Source organism: Galeopterus variegatus, unplaced genomic scaffold, assembly GCF_000696425.1.
Source record: "Galeopterus variegatus unplaced genomic scaffold, G_variegatus-3.0.2 Scaffold6205, whole genome shotgun sequence".
In the NCBI taxonomy this organism is placed as follows: Eukaryota; Metazoa; Chordata; class Mammalia; order Dermoptera; family Cynocephalidae; genus Galeopterus; species Galeopterus variegatus.
Window position 1 is genome coordinate 50,369 of NW_007732316.1, and position 23,591 is coordinate 73,959.

A 23,591-nucleotide genomic window follows, 5' to 3' on the forward strand; every position below is an offset into this window, starting at 1 on the left:
AGACCGGTTCCCGCTCACTGGCTGAGTCCGGTGCGGGCGCAACACCGAGGGTTGCGATCCCGTTGCCGGTCCTGGTCCGGTACGGGCGCGACACTGAGGGTTGCGGTCTGTTGCCGGACACGAAAAAAGAAAAAAAGGAAAAAAAAAAAAAAAAGAAATCTTGCTAAACCCATAGGAAATTTGATTCCAGGGTAGTGTTGCTCATTTTATAAACTGCTTTGAGCTTTCATTACATCCATAGCCACCTTCGCACCCTTAAGGAACTTATATGAAAGGATCACAACATCACCTCTTTCATTTCTACTTCTAGTTCCTGTCTCACTCCATTCTCTGGTGCTGGTGCATCCATGTGAATGACGTGCTTTCTGGTCCGACCTCCTTTGATAAGAACTTGAGGCTCAAAATTGGAGGTGCCGCTGCCATCCGAGGAATAGAAGGCCACGCTGTACTTTAGTTTGCCACCATAGGCCATGAGCTATCAGACAATAAATCGTCGTTTACTTCTCTGACATGACCTTGGTTAAAAACACAAGGAGTCTTCAAAAAGTTCAAGAAAGATTAATATTATCTTTTAATCCCAATTTTCCATGAACTTCTTGAAGTATGCTCGTACATGAGTAAAATATGTCGTCTAAAATTTACTTCCTTCTAATTCTACTTAATTATGGATTATTAAATTGACACAAGCTAAGTTCTTCTTGATGTCACCCACAAAGGTGAGCTCCAAAATGACAAATCAATATGGTAATTAGTTTCATTCTCCTTTGAATTAAAAATTATCTATATCAACAAGAGCACTGCACGGACACTAGTACTTGCAAATTTTCAAGATCAGAGTGAATTCACGCACAGACTCTGATGTTTATATAAAACCAAAATGCAAGCAATACCTTTCAGGACTCTTTTACAGTAGTTGCCTGCCCCAAAATGAGTGACAGCTTCTCGAGAAGGGCTTCCCAGGGCATAGCACCTAGGCTTCTGTTGAACTTACATTTGTAAATACAATGTATGTCTGTTAAATGACTGCTTTAGGAAGGAGAAAAATAATATGACTTGAACTTTAAAAGATTTTAAAAATTAATGAAAAATTTTAAAGATCCATACATTTGGGAGGATTTTTATAAGTGTTAAACTTCTCCATTGCCACTTAGAACAGGAAATGAATAACCACTTCTTTTAATGATAGGCCAGCACAGACTATTGTGATTTTACATTATCTCCATGTCCCCCAGGAAATAAGGACTGGGTTTGTGCCTCACCTGGTCTCCCTGGAACTGCTCTGGCAGCCGCCAGTAAAACGGCTCTGCCTGGACATGGTGCCGGACTGTCACGGCATCCAGCAGGACATCGGGGGCCTGGAAATACACCCCTTCGGTGGTGCCCCTTAGGTTACTCTGAGAAACCACACGCAGAAGAGGCTGATCTGAGCCCAGAGTCACCTGGTCATCAAAGGGAAAGAAAATGCACTTCAGAATATGAATTATCCACCCACACTGGATCAGTTAGATTCCACCACTGTTTCAGAGAGGAAACAGTGTCATTATTAAAATGGGAATTAAGACTTTTCTCTTAAACTCAACCTCTGGATTAATATTAACTGAAAGTGCTTTTTAAACTCCTGCCTTTTGGGTCAAACTACTGCTACACTGGGGCAGTGTTCAGTTATAGGGAGGAGACTGCTGAGATGTTGCAGTTTTATTTCTCTCCAACTAAAGCTGTCGATAGATTAGCAAAGGAGCAACACCAAACACCTTCAGCTCAAGCCCGATGTATTTCCTCGGACAGCAGAATTGGAGCTCTGATTCATACACTAACCCACATCAGCCTTTTAGATTGCAGTTTTATTTCTCTCCAACTAAAGCTGTCGATAGATTAGCAAAGGAGCAACACCAAACGCCTTCAGCTCAAGCCCGATGTATTTCCTCGGACAGCAGAATTGGAGCTCTGATTCATACACTAACCCACATCAGCCTTTTAGAGAGTCTGATGCCGTAAGAGCAACATTTAATGTACGTATTCGAGTGTCCCTCCTACCTCCACCCCCTCCCAAGGGGAGAGGGATAAAAACGGACCACTTTAGCCACGTGTGTCACTTACTGGGGTCCTCACATGGCCCTCCAACTCCGAGCAGAGGTGTGACAGCCCAAAGCAGAAGCATGGGCGGCACCCCAGGGGGTCATCCTCACGGAGAGCGAAGGTGCCAGGTCGACACTCGCTGCACTGGAGGCCAAGGACATTTTCCTAAAGGGCAACAAATAATGGACTTGTTTTTGCTTGAAAAAAAGAGATGCCATTTTCGAACAAACAAAAACAAAGTAAAACTCAAAAATAATTTTAGATTCACAAACATCATGAAACCAGCTGTTTCCTTAAGCAAAGTCCCTAACATCTCTGAGCGTCAGTTCTTCCCAGCGACTCAAGCAATGATCCCCAAACGTGGCTGATAATCAGAATCATCTTGGGAGCTTTGGGAAAATGCAGATTCCCTGATGAGAATCTTCTGAGAAAGCCGTGGAATCCGCCTCGAGTCCCCGGGTGATTCTAAAGACCAGTCAGTGCAGAGGAGCCCTGACCAGGTGATTATTAAGGCTGTCCCTGCTGTCCTCGTCGTCTGTAATGATAATTGTTTTCATAAGGTACAGTGAGCCAAAAATACGGAAACTGGTGTCTGCATTACGCCCAGACCATAACATCTACATGAGTCTTCCCTTCCTCGTGTCCATTATCCCTGACTTCCATCTCACCCCCCATGGGGAAAGGACCAGAGAAGGTGCAAGGACTCCCTAATAAGAAAGGTCACTGGGAGAACTAATGGAAACATATGAAATTAAAAATGACGTTGAAACCTTACCTCCTGGGAAAATCATAAACACAATTTCCTTCGGCCTGGCCAGCCCCCAAAATAATAACTACCACACAGCTATAAAATCCCCAGTCTTGAAGCCCTGTGCTACCCGTGTTACCTGTATATTCAAAATAGATCAGCTACTCAGCCCACTGGAACACATGATAGAAAACTCAGCGTGTTTTTCAAATCAGTTCCAGCATCTGACACTTATAATAAGTAGTAAAAATTCCATTTTGAGAATCTTCCATCATTTTAGAAAAGCGTAACAGTCTCTAAACCCAGACGTGGAAGGAAGTGTGAACTCATTAGAGGAAGCATCTAAAACCTCACAGCTTATTTAAAGAGCTGAAAGCCCAAGAGTCACCACAGTGCTGAGCAGGAGAGAGGAAGGATGGAAGGTCCCAGCAAATACCTTGCAGGTGCAGGCGCCACTTTCCTGTGCACAGCTGCAGAGACCCTGCTCCAGGTCACAGGTGTCCACCGATGTCCCCCTCAGGTCACAGTCACAGGGAACACAGTCTGGGAAGTCTCTGTGACCCCAGGAGCACTGATCACAGCTCCGTCCACCAAAATCCGACTTGCACTGGCAATGGCCAGTGATCACGTCACACTGATGGCTGGCTGACCCCTCATGATTGCAATTACAGGCCTGAGAGAGAGAAACCACATGAGTGAAAAGTCGGCTTCTGTGTTTGCATGATGTTCACATATTTGGGCTAGAGGAAAATACAAAATGTGGGGAAACTATACAAATGAACTGATCTCTCTCTCACTATTGCTACATGGATTTACCCTGCCCTGTGCCAACAGGAGATAAGGACTGCCCTGATTGCTGGACGTGTCTGCATCTTAGTGACACATGCACACTGGGCCAGAACTATGCACTGAAATGCAATCTAATAGGTCAAAACAGTCTAGCAAAATATTTTAGAAGTCAAGTAATTTTTCCACTGTTTTCAAAACATAAGCTTAGTTTGTATTTAACCAAAGAAAGTGACATGGAAAACTGCAGCCCTCACAGACTGGACATAAACCCCCCAATAAAGCAACTTATGACTTCCTCTTGGAAGAGAGTACACATTGCAGAATACATTTAAAGAGCACAAAACATTTTGGATTTTCTAACCATCAATTTCACAGTGAGGTTCAAAACCTAGAATAAGGTGTTCTAAGGGTGCTGCTTCCTCCACTTTGATTCCTATGATCTGCACTGTGCATTAAACATAAACCACAAAGCTATTCAGCAGGTGAAAACCAAGAGAATGGCTAGAAGAAAAGGGCGGAAACTTGCTGCAGCAGAGCAATGCAGACTAGCGCACCTGGCAGCCGCGCTGCGGGTCATGGCCCCAGAAGCTGTCCTCGCATTCTTGGCACTTCAGACCCTGGGTGTGCGGAGGGCAGATGCAGGTGCCCGAGTTGGGATCGCAGGTGTTCTGAGTATGTGGGCAGTCACAGGCTAAAAGACAGACAAGCATGAGCTTACGGATCGGGGCGATCGATGTCTCTAACGGGGCAAGAGTTGATGTTACAAGCTATTTCCCTTTTATTAATAATCTAAACCATTCTTCCAGTTCCTAAAAGACACCTCATGATTCCCAAGACCCCTCCATGTCTCGCAGAGGTGGTTGTTCCTCTGTGTCAGGAGATGCTGCCGGCAGATGGATAATCAAGACACAGTGGGAGAAATACAGAGAAGACTGGAAAAGACCTCAATGGGTGAGAAAAGCAGACAGAGCTAACACTGGGCATTTACTGCATGCCGAGTGCCGTAGTAAGGACTTTACGTACAGCACTTCCAAAAACTTCTTGATGTACATGATAATGAGATTCTCCATTTCACAGCTGAGGAAACTAAGGCTAAGTGAAGTTAAGTGTTAATCTACGCTCACACCATTAGCAGGTGACAGAGCCATGACCAGAACTTATGCTTGGACCCTGATAGGGATCAGGAAACAGAAAACAAAGGTATGAAATCCTACATGTAAAGGAGAGCAAAAGTAAAAGGACTTAACAGAAGTAAGTCAGAAGTCAAAGGAGGGCTCAGACAAAAGTCTGGAAATCACTACAGTGCGGCAAACAAAAATTCAAGTGCTTACGTGTGCAGCTACCATCCTGGTATGCATAGAAGCCTGGTGAACACCTGTCGCACCTTTTCCCAGCCACGCCTGGGACACAGTGACACTGTCCTTCATCCGAGCAGTCATCCGACATGGAGCCTGCTGTGCTGCAGCCACAGGGCAGGCAGCCGAGCCCCGTGTCCATCCCGTAGTAGCCGTGCTATTTCACAAGAGGGGAACAACCGTGGAGGCCAACATGTGTTTCAATAAGCAACTGCACACACTAGAATGTTTGCAAATGACACACACAGGATGTCTGACAGAATCATAAAGTATTCATGACACGATTCACAGCATTCACCAGCCATGCTTAGGGAGTTAGCTCTCTCTGGCAGGAATTCAATTTCTAGAACAAAGGCTAAGGTGTCAATTACACGCATCAATAACAAATACTTTAATTGTACGCAATGACCAGTAAGCATCTTACCAAGCACTGGTCACACTGCTGTCCAGTCACATGTGGTTTGCAGTCACAGAGTCCAGTCTCAGGATGGCACACACTGGAAAGGGAGCCTTTTTCATGGCATTCACAGGCTAACACAAACACACACAAGAGATATAACAACGGTCACTTCTGGGCTTGGTTATAGTTAAGATCCTTAATCCTCAAAGGAAAAAGTTTAAACATTCAATGTTTCAAATCACAAAACTAAAGAAAAATATTACTTCATAATAACTTTTAAAATATAGCATTTTCCTGAAAAGTAAACCAAAATAGAATTGGTGAAAGGAACCATAACAGAAAAAAAAAAATACTGAAGCTATGAGTAATTTTTTGAATTCCTTGAAATTTTTTAATCAATGTACATCAGCACATTTTTATTAAAAATATGCACTAGAGATTTCAAAATCAATTTAGCCATTTGCTCTCATTCCATTCATTCATTTGTTTAATATTGTAAAACTCAGTTACAACAATCTAGATAATATATGCATATTAATATTTCATAATTAAACAAAAAATAAAGTCCTCCAACTTTTCAAATTTATGCAATTTAACAGGTCTAAAAGAGAATCTGAAAAGACAGGCAGCAAAAGCAAAAACAGACAAATGGGATTATATCAAACTAAAAAGCTTCTGCACAGAAAAGGAAACAATCAACAGAGCGAAGAGACAACTTACAGAATGGGAGAAAATATTTGCAGACTATGCATCTGATGAGAGATTCATATACAGAATATACAAGGAACTCAAACAATTCAACAGCAGAAAAGCAAATAATCTGATCAAAAAATAGCCAAATGAGCTGAATACACATGTCCCAAAAGAAGACCCAGACAAATGGGATTATATCAAACTAAAAAGCTTCTGCACAGAAAAGGAAACAATCAACAGAAAGAAGAGACAACTTACAGAATGGGAGAAAATATTTGCAGACTATGCATCTGATGAGAGATTCATATACAGAATATACAAGGAACTCAAACAACTCAACAGCAGAAAAGCAAATAATCTGATTAAAAATAGGCAAATGGGCTGAATACACATGTCCCAAAAGAAGACCTACGAATGGTCAACAGGTATATTAAAAAATGCTAAATATCACTAATCATCAGGGAAATGCATATCGAAACGACGATGAGATATCATCTCACCCCAGTGAGAATGGCTATTATCAAAAAGACAGAAAATAACAAATGCTGGTGAGGATGTGGAGAAATATACATCGTTGGAGGGAATATAAATCAGTACAGCCGTTACAGAAAGCCATTATGGAGGTTCCTCCAAAAACTAAAAATTGAATTGTCATATGATGCAACAATCCCACTACTGGGAGTAAGATCATCACAAAATACTGATGATAATACAAAATCATATTTATCGTTTGATGTGTCAGTTTGTGCTGTCACATTCAATATTTCTTTGAATATTCATAAACTTAGGAGGAACACACTATAATTTTATTTATTTTTCAATGTGAAATCGAAAATGTAGAAAGATTACATTATCTTTTCAACAGTGAATTTTATTTAATTTAAATAAAATTCAAGTATTTCTGATGAAAATTTAGCATTCTAATTGAGGTGGGCTATAAAATATATACTGCATTTTGAAGACTCGATATTTTTAAAAAGTAAATATTTCATTAATACTTTAAAAACTTGATTAGATAAAATGATAATTTTTTCACATATTGGGTTAAACAAAATGCATTATTAAAATATGTTCCACCTGATTCTTTTTATCTTTTTTTAAATGTGGGTACTAGAAAATTTTAAATTACATGTGTGGTCGTATAACTTCGTATAATGTATGCTATACGAAGTTATTACGTAAGAAGAGTGAAATCCCATCATCTGTGGCAACATGAGTCAGCTTGGAGGACATTATGTTAAGTGAAGTAAGCCAGAAACAGAGAGAGAAACACCACACGTTCTCACTCACACGTGGAAGCTGAAATAGTTGACCTCCTAGAGGTAGAGAGTGGAACAGTGGTCACCAAAGGCTGGAAAGGGTAGGAAGGAGGGGGATAGTGAGAAGCGAGACAGAGGAATAAGGTCCAGTGTTCTACAGCGCTGTAGGACGACTGTAATTAACTCCAGTTTATTGCATACTTTTAATTAGCTAGAAGAGAGGATTTTGAATGTTACCAACACAAGCCGTAATTGTTTGAGGTAATGGGAAAAAACATATCAGTGGTTACCAGAGTTTCAGGGCAGGAAGGAGGGAGACAGGGAAGAATACATGGAGCACAGAGGATTTTTAGGGCAGTGAACTATTCTGTATGATACTGTGATGGTGAATGCATCACACTATGCATTTGACAAACCTATAGAACTGTACAACACAAAGTTGGAACCCTAATGTAAAACTGAACTTATAATAATCATCTATCCATTTGTTCATAATTGTAACAAATGTACCATACCAATGTAAGATGTTAGTGACAGGAGAAACTGGGTGTGTGCTGGCGGGGAGGGTGTGGAAGTATGGGAACCATCTGCACTTTCTACTCAATTTCTCTGTAAACCTAAAACTGCTATAAAAAGGAAGTCTATTATTTAGACAAAAATGTTCACAGGACAACTGTAAACATGCACTTCAGTTAAAATATTTAATTATGTTCACAGACAGAATATTCCAGGTTTATGAATGCTTGGACTCAGAAAATGTACAATGACTGTCATATGATATAACAATGTAAGAAAAGAAACAAAAATTCATAAATAATCAAAAGTCCAAGCACAATTTATGTGGCAGCAAGCTGTCGTAGGAGTGATAGACACTGGACACTGGATGGCTGATGGTCAAAAGAAAGGCGCTGGAGTCCTGCCTCTGCAGCTGACTAAGACTGCCCGGGCCCAGGTCCCTGGGCCTCTCTGGCCTCCTGTCTTCCCTGGTGTAGGTGCATCAAGGCCACAGTTCTCAGGGACTGGATGAAATGCTCTGAGCCCAGCTCACTGCTGCCTTCAGGAACTTGCTCTGCCAGTCCTGTAGCTTGACTGTGCACACGCCACTGTCTCTCTTCGAACACAAGACACACACACGCACACACACACACACACACGCACACACCCTCCCTCTGAGATCCTGCCTCCCCCTGCTCCCTACTGTCTCTCCCTCTGAGCACGTCCATCCAGCCCAACTTGTGCACGGTCCTCCTGGCCCCTTGTCTGCCAAAACTGCTCTTCCTAAAGTCTCCGGAGACTTCCCAGGGGCTAAACTCAGAGAGCAGAATTTAGACCTCATCTTATGGAATCTTTCTAATGGAACATGATCAATGACCTTTGTCCCTTCGGAGCCTGGAGCTGACTGAGGTTTTCGGGACACCCGCGCTTCTGGCTTTCTTCCTGTCTCTCTCGTATCTCCTGCTGTGTCTCCCTCCTATTTAAAGCCTCCTTTTCCTTTGGGAAATATGCAAATATTTCAAAGTTCAATGTGAGTAAGATCATCACAAAATACTGATGATAATACAAAATCATATTTATCGTTTGATGTGTCAGTTTGTGCTGTCACATTCAATATTTCTTTGAATATTCATAAACTTAGGAGGAACACACTATAATTTTATTTATTTTTCAATGTGAAATCGAAAATGTAGAAAGATTACATTATCTTTTCAACAGTGAATTTTATTTAATTTAAATAAAATTCAAGTATTTCTGATGAAAATTTAGCATTCTAATTGAGGTGGGCTATAAAATATATACTGCATTTTGAAGACTCGATATTTTTAAAAAGTAAATATTTCATTAATACTTTAAAAACTTGATTAGATAAAATGATAATTTTTTCACATATTGGGTTAAACAAAATGCATTATTAAAATATGTTCCACCTGATTCTTTTTATCTTTTTTTAATGTGGGTACTAGAAAATTTTAAATTACATGTGTGGCTTACATTACATTTCTATGGGGCAGCACTGGTATAGAAAAATAATAGAAATGCTGTTTTTATTAGTAGTAATTATAATATCTACCATTTACTCAGTGTCTAGAACTTTAAATTTGTTATCCCACTGACTTCTCAGAAAGGCCTTCATATGTACATATAATTATGTGCATTTTATCTGTGAGGAAATAGAGGCTCAGAGAGGTTAATAATTCTGCTTCATGTCACACAGCTCAGTCACCCACCCTNGAGCCTGTGCCTCTAAAAAGACTTTTTCTGTGTCGCTGGCGCCCTCTTGTGTCTCCACGTTATAATATCATGGGAGGACTTCAGCATTTCCCTGAAATTATCAAAATTTGTAATTGCCGTTTTTATTCATTCACTTCTTCTTTAAGACTGTGCAAACAAATAAACAAATACGAAGGCTGTATCAGCCCTAAGGCAAAGTCATCTCAGGTATATGAAAATCTACTTTTCTCAGTGAGTAGTTCTACGTGATTTCAAGGCTGGAAGCAGAACTCAGCAGAGATGTGAGCGGGGGTCGGGTAGTTCTGGCACACTCGGCCAAGTCGTGCCTACACCCCGCTTTAGCAGTTTCTGGGTTAGATCTCACCATTTCCCACCCTATGTCTGGAAATCCCGACTGCCTCATACAACCCCTTAACATCTCCCTGGCAAACCTGACAGGCTTTGAGCGTCAGTGCGCTTCTAACACGTCAGTCACTGGGAGCAGAGCTGTGCTCTGTCAGTTAACACTCTCTCCTCCAGTGGAAGAGTGCGTGCTTTCTAGGCCACTGGCCTTCGTGGATAGTAACTAATTGAGCCAACGGAGAGGGAAAAATTAGGTCTTGGCATATCCAGGACTTTCTTTACTGTAGATCAGAACTTCAGGATTTAAAGTACCTGAAAGTGTAACAAGTTTTAAATAGTTCTTAACACAAATTAGTTTTAGTCGTTCCCATGTCTGAATATTTATTTAAAAGAAAGCTAAAAATTGGCTTGTTAGACAAGCAAAACGGTGAGCATGAGTTACTAGATATTTTTACATTTTGAGAGGATATTTGAAAATACCATTCTTAACATTGAGCCAGGATATGGTTTCAGTATGTAAATATTCAAATATTAAAATGTACATATTTGATCGTGGAGACTCATGCTTTCAGAGTCTTGTAAATAAATGGCATCATGTTGTGATTCTGTGGTGCATATGAGGGAAAAAAAAATTAGGTCTCAGGTCTATATTAGACCAGTTAGAGATCCTGCATTAACACAGGTAACCACTCAAGACAAAGTTATCCAGCAGTCTGAGTTTTTTCAGACACGTAAGTGGATGGAAGAGATTCACAGCAGGCAATAAGTAACAGACCCACTTGCACTTGCACACACCTCGGCAGTTTTTAGCAGTCACGGCGTCCCCGTAGAAGCCAGCAGCACACCTTTCACAGTGGGTGCCGTCTGTGTTCCCCATGCACTTCAGGCATTCCCCGGTGACTGAGTCACAGTGACCAGCCTCTGAAGGGTCGACATTGCCGCTGCAGTCACACGGCACACAGGATTCCCCGGGCACTTTTGGGTTTCCATAGTAACCGTCTGCACATCTGCATCAAAGATTCAAAGTGGGATCCAATCAATGCAATTACTCAGGAAACTACCCCACTGTCCAGGCACACCTTGAATGGCTAATAAATCTCACTGACTCTTTTCTGTGAGATTTACTGTGAAAGGGTTGTAACTCCACGTTTAGGCATTCACAGAGCTCCTTCACCCATTGTGACACACGGGGAGAGTGTCCAAAATGAGACATAATCCAGTAAATTTGTCTCCAGAGCCACCTCCAACCCAACCCGGACCACTGGGGATGCCACCCAGCTCCCCTATGGGCTTAGCCAGAGCTGGGCACGAAGCCTTGCATGTGGTAAAACACAACACTAGTGGTCAGGCNATTTCTATGGGGCAGCACTGGTATAGAAAAATAATAGAAATGCTGTTTTTATTAGTAGTAATTATAATATCTACCATTTACTCAGTGTCTAGAACTTTAAATTTGTTATCCCACTGACTTCTCAGAAAGGCCTTCATATGTACATATAATTATGTGCATTTTATCTGTGAGGAAATAGAGGCTCAGAGAGGTTAATAATTCTGCTTCATGTCACACAGCTCAGTCACCCACCCTGGAATGACACCCACATCAGGCAGACTCCAAGGGGTCCACACGTGCGCTTTTCCCCCGACACCACCATGTGTAGTTTCCCAATAGACTTGGACCATAATTTTCCAACTACCTATCACAGTACTTAGAATAGAGGCCTGGAAACAGGACACTTCATAAACAATAAATGAAGGGAGAAATGAATCATGAAAGTTTTCAGTAAAGATGAAAAAACATGACATGAGAATTGCAAAAATATTCTATAAACTTTGAAGCATTGTACAAATACCAGTTATCATTATCCCGCTGTGATACTTAGTTAGGGTAGCCACAGTGCTGAAGATCAGGGTAATAGGCCCAGGGTCGTGAAATGAGCCTGTGCCTCTAAAAAGACTTTTTCTGTGTCGCTGGCGCCCTCTTGTGTCTCCACGTTATAATATCATGGGAGGACTTCAGCATTTCCCTGAAATTATCAAAATTTGTAATTGCCGTTTTTATTCATTCACTTCTTCTTTAAGACTGTGCAAACAAATAAACAAATACGAAGGCTGTATCAGCCCTAAGGCAAAGTCATCTCAGGTATATGAAAATCTACTTTTCTCAGTGAGTAGTTCTACGTGATTTCAAGGCTGGAAGCAGAACTCAGCAGAGATGTGAGCGGGGGTCGGGTAGTTCTGGCACACTCGGCCAAGTCGTGCCTACACCCCGCTTTAGCAGTTTCTGGGTTAGATCTCACCATTTCCCACCCTATGTCTGGAAATCCCGACTGCCTCATACAACCCCTTAACATCTCCCTGGCAAACCTGACAGGCTTTGAGCGTCAGTGCGCTTCTAACACGTCAGTCACTGGGAGCAGAGCTGTGCTCTGTCAGTTAACACTCTCTCCTCCAGTGGAAGAGTGCGTGCTTTCTAGGCCACTGGCCTTCGTGGATAGTAACTAATTGAGCCAACGGAGAGGGAAAAATTAGGTCTTGGCATATCCAGGACTTTCTTTACTGTAGATCAGAACTTCAGGATTTAAAGTACCTGAAAGTGTAACAAGTTTTAAATAGTTCTTAACACAAATTAGTTTTAGTCGTTCCCATGTCTGAATATTTATTTAAAAGAAAGCTAAAAATTGGCTTGTTAGACAAGCAAAACGGTGAGCATGAGTTACTAGATATTTTTACATTTTGAGAGGATATTTGAAAATACCATTCTTAACATTGAGCCAGGATATGGTTTCAGTATGTAAATATTCAAATATTAAAATGTACATATTTGATCGTGGAGACTCATGCTTTCAGAGTCTTGTAAATAAATGGCATCATGTTGTGATTCTGTGGTGCATATGAGGGAAAAAAAAATTAGGTCTCAGGTCTATATTAGACCAGTTAGAGATCCTGCATTAACACAGGTAACCACTCAAGACAAAGTTATCCAAGACACACACACGCACACACACACACACACACGCACACACCCTCCCTCTGAGATCCTGCCTCCCCCTGCTCCCTACTGTCTCTCCCTCTGAGCACGTCCATCCAGCCCAACTTGTGCACGGTCCTCCTGGCCCCTTGTCTGCCAAAACTGCTCTTCCTAAAGTCTCCGGAGACTTCCCAGGGGCTAAACTCAGAGAGCAGAATTTAGACCTCATCTTATGGAATCTTTCTAATGGAACATGATCAATGACCTTTGTCCCTTCGGAGCCTGGAGCTGACTGAGGTTTTCGGGACACCCGCGCTTCTGGCTTTCTTCCTGTCTCTCTCTATCTCCTGCTGTGTCTCCCTCCTATTTAAAGCCTCCTTTTCCTTTGGGAAATATGCAAATATTTCAAAGTTCAATGTGAGTAAGATCATCACAAAATACTGATGATAATACAAAATCATATTTATCGTTTGATGTGTCAGTTTGTGCTGTCACATTCAATATTTCTTTGAATATTCATAAACTTAGGAGGAACACACTATAATTTTATTTATTTTTCAATGCCAAAATGAGACATACTCCAGTAAATTTGTCTCCAGAGCCAACTCCAACCCAAACCGGACCACTGGGGATGCCACCCAGCTCCCCTATGGGCTTAGCCAGAGCTGGGCACGAAGCCTTGCATGTGGTAAAACACAACACTAGTGGTCAGGCACCGCAGACAACTGTTAAATCAAGCCACTTGTCACCTAGAGAATGGTCCAGAGTGATGGAATACTGACATGGGCGTGCTGTAAACACTAACTCCTCACTGTAGGCTTAGCCAGAGCTGGGCACGAAGCCTTGCATGTGGTAAAACACAACACTAGTGGTCAGGCGCCGCAGACAACTGTTAAATCAAGCCACTTGTCACCTAGAGAATGGTCCAGAGTGATGGAATACTGACATGGGCGAGCTGTAAACACTAACTCCTCACTGTATCCCATTGTTCTGGATGAGAACTCAGATTAGCTCTGAGAAAAGCTAATTATTTAGAGAAAGAATATCATTCCGTAAAAACTCCCAAGTTTTAACATTAATTTTTAACTGCTATACGTTTTTTCTTTGTTTAGATGAAATAATTATACACCCAAACTCTAAAACCACACCCATATTTTTAAAAAACACATAGAATTCATATTTAGTTAAAAAAATATGATGCCGCTTTTCAAAACCAGTGGAGCGACACAGAGCACCTCTCACACCAGGCTCCCGCATGTCCCTGAGCGCACTGGTCACAGACCGCTTCGTTGGTGTCATCGAGGTGGCAGGTGGGGCTGAAACTGTCGAAACATTAGAAATGAGTGCAGTTTTATAACAGATGGTGCAGGATTTCTAAATATTGAAAATGCTTAATTTTTAGCACTCCTGTCTGTACAAACTTAGCCCAGAACCCGAGGCCTCAGCCACCCAGCCCGTCCTGTGGGCCTTGTCTGTCCCCACGGCCCTCCCTGAGCACCCATGCCCCTGTCCCTTAGCCACAGGGCGCTTACTGCTTCTGCCCCTCTCTGCCCGGGCTAACCCAGCCCAGCCCAAAGCCCCATTCTGCTGTCGCTGCCTCCAGTCCCACTAGGTGCTCCTGGGAAGCTGGGTCCCTCCCCTCGGGGTCCTTGGCCCTGCTTTCAAGGGCATCAGGTGGCTCCTTGCCTCCCCAAGGACTCCCACTGCTGACTGAGGTCCCTTCAAGCCCTATTCCTCAATCTTTCCTTTTATACACTGGAGATTCAAATGAAAAGCCCTGTGGGGAATTCCTTGGGGGCGCATGGAGGAAGAGCTTTGAACCTGAGAGAGAACCTGGGGTATGAGGCCGTGCCCAGGCTGCCTCCTTCCACCTTCCATGCCTTCTGCTCCAGGGCCACCTGCGACTCCTCGGACAGGATGTGTCCTCTGTGCTTCCATACCCTGGCACACTCTGTTCTTCTGCCTGGAATGCCCTCCTGTGCTGATCAATTCCTCCCCATCCTTCATGTCTGCTAGCAGAGCTTCTGTAGTGTCATTCCTGCGCCACCAGGGAGGTTGGACAGGACCCCGCTATGGCCAGGACCACACTGTGAGTCCCCTGGGGCGAGCAGCTATGCACGAGCAGGTGGACACTCAGCCCCTGCTGTGAATACCCAGTACACAGTAGGCACCCAAATACTTGTTCAATCAATGAATGAACTCAGACCATTCTTATTTATTTATTTTCTGGTTTTGTCAAATGTTTAAGTGAGTGTAGACATCTGGAGTCCTATAAAACCTGCATTATCTGTAAATTCAAAAAGAAGCAAGCCACGTGGTCCCCACTGTCAAAGGTGTTGAGCTTGGCGTCCACGGACAGATTAATGAAGTATCATGACAGCAACATGGTTCCTGAAAAGCTTCTATGATTTGGAGCAGGGTCTTAATCATGTAAAAAGCAAAAATGCTCACATTTAGTGAACTTGCTTTTCCCTCAAAGTACACGGTATTTCAATTTTAAAACAAAAATAATTTGTAGAAGATTCCCACCCCCTCCTTTATTTGTCCCTTTGGTTTTCATAAATATTAATTTTTTAAAAAAATCATATGCCTTTTTGAAATTGTGCATTTATCTGAGCAGTAACTAAAAGTTATTTCTTCTTTGGTTGTTGAGGTGAAGATAATGTCATGTTCAACAATGTAATTTCTGCCTTGTTGTCTGTACTTTGCAGCAACCTTGACTGCATTCTCGGAAACTTCATCTTTAAGATCTTCCTGTTTCATTACTGCAGCCATGATGAACCCCTTTACAAACTCTGTTGTGAGTCTTCCCTGCTGCTGCTGTGGAGCCGTCGTCCCTTTCCTGGTGGCCCACACAGGCACCTCATCCGGGCCTGCAGGGGAAAAGTGTTCTAGCCGGAGGCTGCAAACCCGGCCTCCATGATCTTGGACAGAGCACTCTGTGCCATGTTTGCTTCCAGACGCTTCTGTCTCTCCTCAGCACTCAATTCATGCCACTTGAGTTCCAAGGCCCCACTAAAAGGAATGACCAAGGCATCTGGTCACACTTGTCCACCTGCTCTTTCATTTTTATCAACCACTTGTTTTCTTTCTAGTGTATGCTTTTCCAGAAAGACTAACCAAGTAGACCACTGATTTTAAAGTAAAAAATAAGTGTTTATTCAGCACTCCAGTCTGTCATTCCAATCATGATAGAAGCGAACCGGTTTCTTTGGATGTATAACCTGGGATTTGACTTTGCACATGATGTCATATTTTGGTTTTAGATTTTTATCTCCTCCTCTCACAGCCACCTTTCCTAGTTTACCAATAAAGCTCTTCATGTATTATTTCTATATCTTGAATAGGACCTATACTTCCTTCAACATGTGTGATACCATCATCTTCAAAAGCACGTGTTTGATGAAAGATCCCATCACAGGCACTAATATGAGATAAAAAGCCATGTTCCGGGCCCTGCCCATTGGGAGCTCCTTCCCCAAGGCCAGCAATAGCTGCTACACTAGGAAGGTAGGAATTTTGCTTGCTGGTGTGTGGTACTAGCAAAGAAAGTCAAACCTCTCCTCTTGCACAGGGGCTCAGCTGTCATGAGGATGGACAGTGCAGAATGGGGAGGTTTCTGCTGAAGCCTGACTTGGTTAACACATTGAAGAAGGCAGATTTCCCAACATTTGGCAATCCAGCAACACCAGTTCTCAGAGAGGTTCCAGATCTTCCATTGATTGGGGCTGGTTTAATTCTGTCTCCTCCCTTCTTGGGAGGCGTCGTGCTCTGAGTGGGTGATGACATGGGGTCCCAGAGGCAGCCGCAGGTGGGGAGGAAGGAAGAGAGAGCACAGGTCCAGCCCTCCACCGACCATTCTCATTTAGCCTCACATTTTCTATTTTGGTTATTAAGTCAAAAACTCCCTAAGCCCAGGGCCAATGTTTCATGCATCTCTGTTTCCTTCCTACCTCCTAACCCAGTGGCAGGCAAACAACGCACACCGTGAAAGAGCTGATGACCAACACTGGAGAGGGGACAGCGTGCATGTCACACACTGGATACATAACTGGATATACCACGCTTATTTTAAAGAAGAGAATCCAACCTCCCTTCTTTAAACCTGGTCAGCCCCCACTGGGCAAGAGTCGCACGCTTATCACACTTAGAACACACACACAGTCTTGCTCGGAAGATACAGTGCACTAGATGGGAATCCTGGTGCACTGGGCAGGAGCGCGGGTGGAGGTGAGGGTCTTACTTGTTGGAGGCCATGGAAAGAGGGCAGGCACAAGGCTGACAGTCCCCAGGAGTCCCTCGAGAAGGCGCCCCATAGAAGCCGGGCAGGCACTGCTCACAGTGTGCTCCGGTGGTGTTGTGCGTGCATGCCTAGAGCACAGGATGGAAAGGATGGTCAGCTCAGGTTTCCTAAAAAGGTTTTCTGATTCACTTGAAGTCCAAGTGAAAGAAAAGACAAAATGTTAAAACAAGTCGCTACACTCTAAGTTATATGATGAAGGATTACCTGTTTTCAGATGAACTATTTTTTAAAAATGTAATTTGTATAAATGAGAAACCTAGAAACATTTACACCATGTCAGAGTAACTGGTGCCAGACTTGCCCACCTGTAGGAAACAAGTGGAAAACTGGAACAAAATGTAACAAACAGCTGCCTTCAGAAGCTGAACAATAGCTAGTGCAGGTCTGTGATGCCCTGGAGAGGGCAGGCATCGAGGGTGTCCTAGGATCGTATGTCCGTATGCCTGGAGACACCTGCTGGGTGGGAGCCCAAGCAGAGCATGGTGGTCTTGCTGATTTGAGGAACAGAGGTCAGAGTTTGGGGAGACTGGATGAAGTGAGATCTGGGCAGAGTACTGGAGCTTTCATAGAGTATGAGCTCCAGAAATCTGCACAGGGGACCCCTTCAGATGGCTGAATACTAAGTTGCCTGTGCATACAGTGAAACTCAATGAGGCCAGACCTAGAAATATAGGTGAGCTGTAAGCTGAACAATTTAGAACAAGTACAGAGCTAAGGAACATCAGAATTCCAACAAGCTAGGGTGGGGAACTCAGAGATACCCACTCAGAGTCTTCTGAGCAATAGGTGTTCCAAGTGGCAAAGGCCCCAGGCAGCTCCTTAATGGCAAAGCAAACCTGCCATAGAGTAAAGGCTACATTGCACCCACCCTAGCAAAGCTTGACACAACTCTTGAAGCAATCAGGCTGACCTGAAATAATTTAACTGCCTGCCAGAATGAACTTACATGTTCTTTAAAGGAAAGTTACAAAATCCAGAAACCCAGCAATGCAACAACATTCATTGCACAATATGCACCATGCAATCAGAAGCTACAGGATATGCCCCCTCTGGCCACATCAGGGACAATTTGGAATCCATGAGTACAGAGAGATAACAAGTAGATAAATAAATAAACATATGAGAAGGGAGGGCTCCTGCTGACACCAGGAAGCTGCTGCGTGCCACTGATAAGCAAAGGGGAAGTGCTGGAGTTAGAGGATCTCCTGCAAACATGGTAGTAAGTGCTGGTTAGGCAGGAATCATCAGACCGCTAAACCTGAGGGCAAGCTCTGAGGAGGAAGGGCATACTTGCATGGTGGTAAAGTGCATTCCTCAGACTGCTTATTCTTTGCAAAGGAAACAATAGTAAATATATAGTGGAGAAAGTGACCAACACCTCACCTGTGTGATCAGAATGAAGACCACCAGTGAGTGGCACATGGATATGTGGGCTTCCACACATGGTGCCCTGAGAAAGACACGACATTACTAACACAGTATTTTGGCCTGAAATGCACAACCTGAATCCACCCATGAGAAAACAGTACCAGGAACCAGAATGAGGTAAATTCTATTTTTTTAAAAAAATGATCATATTCTTCAAGATGCCAGTGTCATAAAAGACAAAGAAAGGCTGCGGAAACATTCCAGATTAAAGAAGCCTGCAGAGACGTGGCAGTGGGATGCGACACCCAACCCTAGGTGGGGCCCGTGCTGGAGGCAGAAATGCTACACAGGACAGCGTGAGTCAGCTGATGAAACTGCAAAATGGGTGACAGGGTAGAAAAGCAGAGCATTATGCTGAAGTGCAAATGTCAGCTGAGTCACAGGAAAAGACCAGGCAAGCCCTGCTGAAGGATGTTCCACAGAATGCCCAGCCCTCTTCAAAAGTGCCACAGTCGTGAAAGACAAGGAAAGGCTGAGGAATTGTCACAGAATAGAGCAGACTAAGAGACAAGGCTGCTAAACGCAGTGGGGGGTCCTGGGTTTGACTCTAGAAAAGAAAAAAAAAGGGACATGGACGGAGAAACTGGTGAAACTGGAATGAAGTCTGAGTTAGCTGGTCACACTGGGCCAGTGTTAACTTCTTAGTGTGATAACCATACTCTGGTTATGCAAGATGGTAGCATTAGGCGTGCTGGGTGAAGGTTACCCAGGAACTCTCCGTACTGTTTTTGTAACTCTTCCTAAGAATAAAATTATTTCCAAAATAATGTTTCAAACTATAAAATAATTATTTATTGCAATTAAAGCTTTGAGGCCGGTTGCTATTTAGCATATTTATGATTATATTTCTGTAAATATATACAGTATTAATAAAGCATGAGAAATCTATCCTTTCAGCCTAGCTGTAACTAAAACCACAATGCTGGCTGTGGGGGTCTGTGAAAGGCTGGCCTGCAAGCCCGAATGGCACAGGGAGAGACGTGAAAAAAGCTACAACCTTGTCAAGCCGCTGGATGCTGTGTACCTGAGGACACCGATGCCAGAGGGACCGAGTTTGCCTGCGAACCAGCACTTCATGCAACGCCTGCAGACGCCCGACTTACAGAACAAAGAAATGAACACAGAACAAAATGAAGCTGTCCTTATAGCAAGAAGAAAAACGAGGCTCTAGAGAGAATAATCAATCCAGCGAATCATGCTAAGACCTTCTCCATGGGTCTGATAATTAATTTTCCCTGGCCCTGTGGCTCAATCAATCTCTTTTGGAAAGAGCACGAGCATTTCCCCACCTGGGGATGACAGCAGCTGATTAGCATGTGCATTCACTCCAACTATGAGCAGCAGAGCCATTAGAGCCCAGGGTGGCCTGGCTTCAAGGATTCAAAGAATTCCTGATTGAAGTTAAAAAACAAGTCTTGCCCTGTACCTGCCCTGAAGTTCATTCTCAAGATTTACTACATATTTGTTAAGCCCTGTTTCAGCTCATGTTGCATGAAAGAGGTACTTGTTTGAAGAGTTTATCTAAAATAACTATAAAGCATTACATATTGTACAAATGAGTGTGATTATTAGAAGTTTTATTCTTCTTCTTATGGTATACTATGAAATATAATGTGAAAAATACTAGCACTTGTCATTGAAAAGATCCAACTCTTTGTATTTAATTAGTGGACAACATTTTTGACCTTTATATTGCTTTATAATCTTAGTAAGCAATAAATAATTATTGTTCATTGTTCTAATTTTAAAAAGCTGCTATGAAATTATATATGCCTTTTCTACTACTAGCAAAGTAACTTTTTAAAAAATGGAAAAAAAAACCCAGGAAACATTTCATGATGTACTTAAATCTGCAAATTTCATTTGAGAAAGGAAAGTCCTTCTTTTTACAAGATCAGGGCTATTCTGTGGAGGAAGCGTTTTGAAAATCATTCTCTGCAGCAAATGGCTTGGAATGGGGAGGAGAGGGCGCTTGAGGTTCTAGCAACAGACTCACATGGCAAATGCCGCGAATATCACACTCAGCTGCATGGCCGTGGCATTCACAGGGCTGACAAATTCCTCCAAAGAGTATTCCATCCACACGGTAATAGCCAGACAGGCACGACTGCAAGAGAAGGGCAGGTGACCTGTGCTCGTGAATGCGACTTTGTCTATTACGCGAATCACCTTCTTTCGAACATTTTAGAAAAAACTTTTCCATGAGTAGAGAAATGTATTTTTTTCTTTTTAAAAATATCTTTATCAACATATCATTTACATTCTATAAAATTCACCCATTTTAAGTGTACAATTCAATGATTTCAGTAAACTTACTAAGCTGTGCAACCATCACTGTCATGCAGTTCCTTATTTCCTTTTAAAGGTAAAGACATGCACACAAAAACTTAAGAGTCGCCACAAGTCAGCATACATTTAGTGGTATTCCATTCCAATATTATTAAAATAGAAATCATGGAACACTTAGCCATTTAACCAGTGTTTCAACCCAGAGAATTTTTTTCTTTCAACTTTATTTTGTTTTCCTCTGCTTGGAATTCATTAAGTTTGCCACTAAACAAAGTACAGTATTCAAAGTGCAGGTCTGTGTTAAGCAGCATCAGTGTAACTAAGCCAGCATTACAGGGCTGCTGTCCTGGGCTAAGCCTGGACCGGCAGCGTGGGCACTCAGGAATGCCATCCTGCCTGTGAGGAGCGGGAGCCACCCACACACAGCAATTCATCTGAGCCTCATGACAACCCTGGGAAACAGTATCTCTACTTTATGGACACAGAGTGTGGGACACAGAGGACTTAGATACTGTGCCTAGTGTGTCGTTGAATGACTCAAAGCCGGGTGTGCACACCTCCAAGGCCATGCCCACAGTAAGCTGCCAAGGCCTCCAGCAGACATGAAACTCCTTTAAGCGCAGACTTGGGAATGATTAATTTGGAAGCCAGCACATTCCCACAGGAGCATGGGAGGAGGGGGCTTGGATTTAGTTTTTATTTCTATAAGAATTCTTAAAGAGTATTTTAATTATACAAACAATTTCTAAACACGTTTATTCACACAGACATTGTGAAAGTTCCCTAACGCTTCCACCCGCCCACACCCCGGTCATCTGCAGGTGGACGTTGAGTAGACACTGGCCTGGAAGTGCTGCGGAGAATTCCATTCCCTACCAATAGCTGCCTGATTCTTTGTCAGCTTCTGAGTAAAAGTTTGATTAAAGAATGAGTTCTGCTTAACAGAAACACTTGAAAACATGTTATGCTTCTTGTGCTTGCTTGAGCCACCACCCCACGCACAATGGCCCCATTTCTCTCCAAAGCCTGGTGGCCTCGGAGCACTCCAGCAGCTGCTCACTGCTGCCCCCTCCTGGCCCTGCAGGCAGCCTTCTCCTTCCAGGATGTCCTGCTCAACCCACCTGCTCTCCTAATCCCACATCCCACAAACTGAGATGTGGCCTGAGAGTCGTTTATCCATTAAGCAACAGGCATACAGTGCGTAGGACCTACAAATATTGGCTGGCCCTAAAAATAAATGTTTAAGACCCCCCCAAAATTAATTGGTTTCAAATTTATTTTTAAAAAACCTTGCAAAATATTTGACATAGAAATATTTAATTAAATATCTGTATCATGAAACATTAGGCCAACTTATGGACTGCAAAATTTTTGACGGATAAATATTCATTAAAACAATTTATGGCTTAAATTTTTTCACTATGTAAAAATAAATGCCAAGAAATCACAGCCAAAGACAAATGTTCAATCATGAACAGGTGGGATACAGCATGGATGAAGTTCAAATCCTGACGTGACTGCTTTGGAATGTGTTACCTTGGTCAAGTTATTTCATCTCACTGTGCCTCAGTTTCCTAATCTTCAGAACAGAAACCATCTGGAGTAGCTACCAGATAATGGCAATTGTCAGGATTAAATAAAGTAATGTATTGAGAGAGCTTAGAATAGTGCCCTGTATCATGAAACATTAGGCCAACTTATGGACTGCAAAATTTTTGACGGATAAATATTCATAAAAACAATTTATGGCTTAAATTTTTTCACTATGTAAAAATAATTGCCAAGAAATCACAGCCAAAGACAAATGTTCAATCATGAACAGGTGGGATACAGCACAGATGAAGTTCAAATCCTGACGTGACTGCTTTGGAATGTGTTACCTTGGTCAAGTTATTTCATCTCACTGTGCCTCAGTTTCCTAATCTTCAGAACAGGAAGCATCTGGAGTAGCTACCAGATAATGGCAATTGTCAGGATTAAATAAAGTAATGTATTGAGAGAGCTTAGAATAGTGCCAATTGCACAGGAAGTTATTATATGTCCAAATAATTTCAAAATATTTTTGGAAACAAATTACTTTTATTGATGATCACAAGTGCATTTTCATATTCTTCCCATGTAAAGTGGAGACCATCAATGTAAAAGAGCTGGGGCCCATAAAAGGTCTCAAAATGAACTTGGCTTGTCTAAAGCTATCCTGCTCTTGTGCAGCTGATTTGTAAATGTTCAAACGCAATCAAGTTCAATCCTCCTTAGAAATGTAAAATATGGCATCAATATTGCAAGTTTCCTGTTGACTAAGGCAAGAGAGCAGCACTGAGTCAGGGTATTTTCGGGGACCCCAGCTCACACCTGGCAGGGGAATTAGATTTCTTTAAACAATGTGACTGACTTGTAATATTCTGATAGCCCAAAAGAGTCTGAGTCAAACGCTGGGTTTCTAAACCTAAATCAAATGTGCATCATTACATCACCTCCAGAGCACTGTTTTTCCCGTAGGAAAGAAAGAGAGGGAGAAGATGGTAAGAGAGGAAAAGCATTACCTCACAGGAGGTCCCTGTGTAGCCTTGGGGACATTCACAGTGCTCCACGTCAGCGGCCACTGCCAGGCCTACAGCATTAGGGCTGGCTGTGTCCAGAGAGACAGAATCCAACCTACAACAGATGGGGGCCATTATGTGACTCACAGGCTCACAAGTGACATCTCACACG

At 42.6% G+C, this 23,591-nt stretch overlaps 1 protein-coding gene and 1 pseudogene across 1 annotated transcript in view; both read right to left on the reverse strand.

Annotated features, from left to right (window-relative positions):
• LAMA1 (laminin, alpha 1) overlaps window positions 1–23,591 on the reverse strand; it is a gene marked incomplete at its 3' end in the record, with an annotated part of 112,327 nt that overhangs the window by 49,882 nt on the left and 38,854 nt on the right. The window contains 12 exon segments of the mRNA XM_008590575.1: window positions 290–475; window positions 1,260–1,439; window positions 2,098–2,241; window positions 3,261–3,497; window positions 4,168–4,304; window positions 4,945–5,125; window positions 5,393–5,499; window positions 10,687–10,898; window positions 14,095–14,181; window positions 17,103–17,230; window positions 20,587–20,697; window positions 23,423–23,534. Coding sequence (XP_008588797.1) covers window positions 290–475; window positions 1,260–1,439; window positions 2,098–2,241; window positions 3,261–3,497; window positions 4,168–4,304; window positions 4,945–5,125; window positions 5,393–5,499; window positions 10,687–10,898; window positions 14,095–14,181; window positions 17,103–17,230; window positions 20,587–20,697; window positions 23,423–23,534 — 1,822 coding nt within the window.
• On the reverse strand, window positions 15,490–16,648 carry LOC103605976 (annotated as a pseudogene).